General features: G+C 49.8%; 1 protein-coding gene across 1 annotated transcript; it reads right to left on the bottom strand.

The window, feature by feature from the left end:
• Positions 1-434: 434 nt before the first annotated feature.
• MCYG_02830 (serine/threonine-protein kinase Sgk2) lies at positions 435-2,846 on the bottom strand (the record flags this gene model as incomplete). The annotated part of the gene is made up of 2 exons (XM_002849850.1): positions 435-1,904; positions 1,929-2,846. The coding sequence occupies 2 exons, from the start codon at positions 2,844-2,846 to the stop codon at positions 435-437; spliced, it is 2,388 nt and encodes a 795-aa protein (XP_002849896.1).
• Positions 2,847-3,189: the final 343 nt, after the last annotated feature.

The following is a 3,189-nucleotide window of genomic DNA, read 5'->3' as shown; positions in this document are numbered from 1 at the left end:
ATGCTGTAGAGTAGAGCAGCGTGACGTTGAGACTGTTGAAAATGACCTTCCAAACGTCTGCGAGGAATTTGACGTCCCTATCCGAGATTATGCGGCGTGGGAGGCCCCAGTCACCAGGCAGAAGGACGTTGAGTAGCGCTGCTCCCCATTGCGTTGCCGTCCGCGACGGCATTGGTGGCTCCTGGTCTGTGGTGAACGAGGAGCTTGAACTGTTGGATGTACTGAGACGCTCGCACGAGACGTAGTTTGAGTCACTCTAGCGACGTCGTGTTGAGCGTCGTTTGTTTAGCAATAGTGGTAGTGGAGGGTGAGTCGAGCGGTGCACTTTCGACCATGTGGTGCACCTTCCGTAGGGTCCATACCAGTCCTGTCACTTCTAACTCCGTGGACCAGTAACGAGTCTCTGCGTCTGACAGTAATGAGTGGGAACTAGATTAAAGGTCGTTTGCAAGTTGAGAGATCGCGTCCTCATACGCCTTGAGAATAGGTTCATACAGCTGTTTTGGGTCTTGGGGGGTGCCGACGATAAGCCCATTCTTGTAAGGAAAGAGTATGTCTCGTATGGCGCTGCAGAGTGGCTTGACACAATCAAATAACGGGGGGAACTCCTGCAAGATATCTCCAAACCCATCCACACTCATATCAGCTCGTTTCATTCTGGAAATTTGCTCATAGGAGCCAGTGTACCATCCATCTAATAGACTCTTTTTGGGTTGGCCCTGTAATTGTCGTGGATTTCTTAACTTCTGCCACCCGCGACGGGCGCACTGCCAGATAAGCACGTAAAAAAAAGACTCTAGATCATGGCGATAAGTGTGGTCCACATTAAGTAACACCTCAATCGCCATGAATTCCATCGTTCCTGTTCGGTGTCGTGCTCCGCTTGGTTCGCTGCCGACCTTCTTAGCAAGATCAAGGTCAATAAGCATGCCTGACCTGCCACCAGCGCTATCAGGATCGGTAATGATGATGTTGTTCTCTGAGATATCCCTATGAAGAATCTTCCCATCAAGGTACAGAGACCGGTGCGCCATTAATCCATCTCGGAGTGCTATGAGCAGCTCTAACCGTGATTTATATTCGTAGATTGGTCGGCCAGCGGGTGAGATAACCAGGCAGCGGAGGATGCGGTTATCATAAACCTCATCATCCTCGTTGAATAGACTGGGTTTATGTACTGGCTCAACTGAGAAAGTAAGCTCCGGTCGCTCTGTTCTGCGCTGCCGGTTACTGGACCGTAATCGTTTGGAGGCTCGCGGTCCGGCGTCTGGTAATCTACGCTTTCTAGATGTGCCAGCGGGGCTATGAAGCTGAGTTAGTGGCTGAGACGGGGTGCTGCGAGATCGCGAGTGTGCGAGCAGTGAAGCCACACGGCGTCTCCGACCCCGAAAGGTATAGCGACTGCCAAATGTCAGGCGGCAACGCAGGTCTGCAATGGTGGTGATGGTGCGGTACCCGATAACTTTCGCGATTCCTTGGACACCTCTCTGGCAGGCAAGCTGGAGGAGGTCTGCCTCTGGCTGCCGCTTGTCCGATGTCCATGAGAATTTTGCTACTCCCTCCACTGTATCACCGCCGTTTGTAAGAAAACAGCTTGTCCCGCGACATACAATGGCGTACTGGGAGCAGAGCGGCGTTGAGTGGAGTCGTAACACTATTTCTTCTGTATTCCCGGCGCTATTGATAGTTATCGTACGGTCTCCATTCGCATTAAGTGTGGTGAAGGTGTCAAGCCCTAGCTCCTCATCACTCATCATAGCGTAGCCCAAGATCACCTGAAAACACTGCTTCGCGTCCTTATAGATATCTAACACGCCAGAGCTATAGGGCCCGGAGCGGTCAAATACCCAGGCTTCAAGCTTAGTACCGCAGACAACGAATGCATGGACAAATAGGCGAGTTGGCTGTGCGATAAATACCTCTCGTACATAGCGCGCAAGCTGAAGTAGTGTGTCTTTTGTCTGGATCTCATTTGATGACTGCTTTAATTCGCCTACCACAAGGATATCTTTCCAATCATGCTTCTCTTCTTCAGAATCACCTTGAACTCGGGCCTTTAGCAAAAGGTCAACCTGTCGCTCCGCTTCAGAACCAATAAGATCCGCTTTGCTTGCTGTGGAGAAGTATATGCTGCGCGCATCCGAGAGGAAATCATCTTGGAGCTGAAACCACCATTTAAGAACATCGTTCTGCACGGGTGGGTTAGGGAACCTCGCGCCACTCGCAGAGTCCAGGACGCGTTGGCAGATGGCATTCAATCGCGCACTCCAGTCTGTCTCTTCAAAGTACTTGGTTAAGAAGCCATCCACGCCTCGAAACGTGCAACTACGAATCTCTTCAAAGATCCTTTCCTCCACTAGCCGACGCGTCTGTTCGGTTCCCTTCTGTGACGACGATGTAGATTTGACGGGTGTACCATCGAACGTGGGAGGAACGTTCACCGGGGAGGTTTCTTTAGAGTTAATAGCGATGAGATCAAAGACGGCCTTCCATATGTCAACGTCAGGGGCCTTTTGGATGATGAGCTGCACTAGGGGTCGGTAGTGGCCATACTGGAGGTCTCGCCGAAGATGCTTAAACAAGTCTATCAAGTCGGACTCCACGTTTTGATCGGCAATTCGTGAATGAAGATTATACGCTGCTGCTTCATCTATAAGAGCCAACACAAGTTTTGAAAGTGCGTTTCGATAAAGCCGATTGAGACTATCGACGGCGCCCTCTTCTGAGATGAGAAGTGACTCGTAGGCTTTCTCTGTCTCTTGGAGTAATTGGCATAAACTATTAAGCGAGCCGGTTAGAGGATGGTCCTTGATGATAGATATTTCTTCTGATGAAAGCTCCGCCATGCTGGCAATGTAATGAGATCCGGCTAGTCTTGATTGCAAGGGGGAAGATAGTATGCGAGCGTTACGAAAAAGTGGTTTGTCGCTGTTGACCTCGCCAAGGAACTAGACGCAACTTTTCCAGGTAACGCGTTTCACCAACCAACGATCATCACCAGTAAACGAACACCCAAGAACAGCGCCAAATCTCGATATCTGCCTTGTTCAATCGAATATCTCAACAGCTATATTAATAAAGTAAATTTGATATTATAAAGAGTAGTTTTGTAATGGCCGTATATGCTGGCAGCGATGATACAGCATATGCCATTCGACCAAAAGATCATACACAGTGATGACGCTCGTC

This window comes from Microsporum canis, genomic scaffold, assembly GCF_000151145.1.
Source record: "Microsporum canis CBS 113480 supercont1.2 genomic scaffold, whole genome shotgun sequence".
In the NCBI taxonomy this organism is placed as follows: domain Eukaryota; kingdom Fungi; phylum Ascomycota; class Eurotiomycetes; order Onygenales; family Arthrodermataceae; genus Microsporum; species Microsporum canis.
Note: the sequence above shows the minus strand (reverse complement) of the source record. Positions and strands in the feature narration are given on the sequence as shown.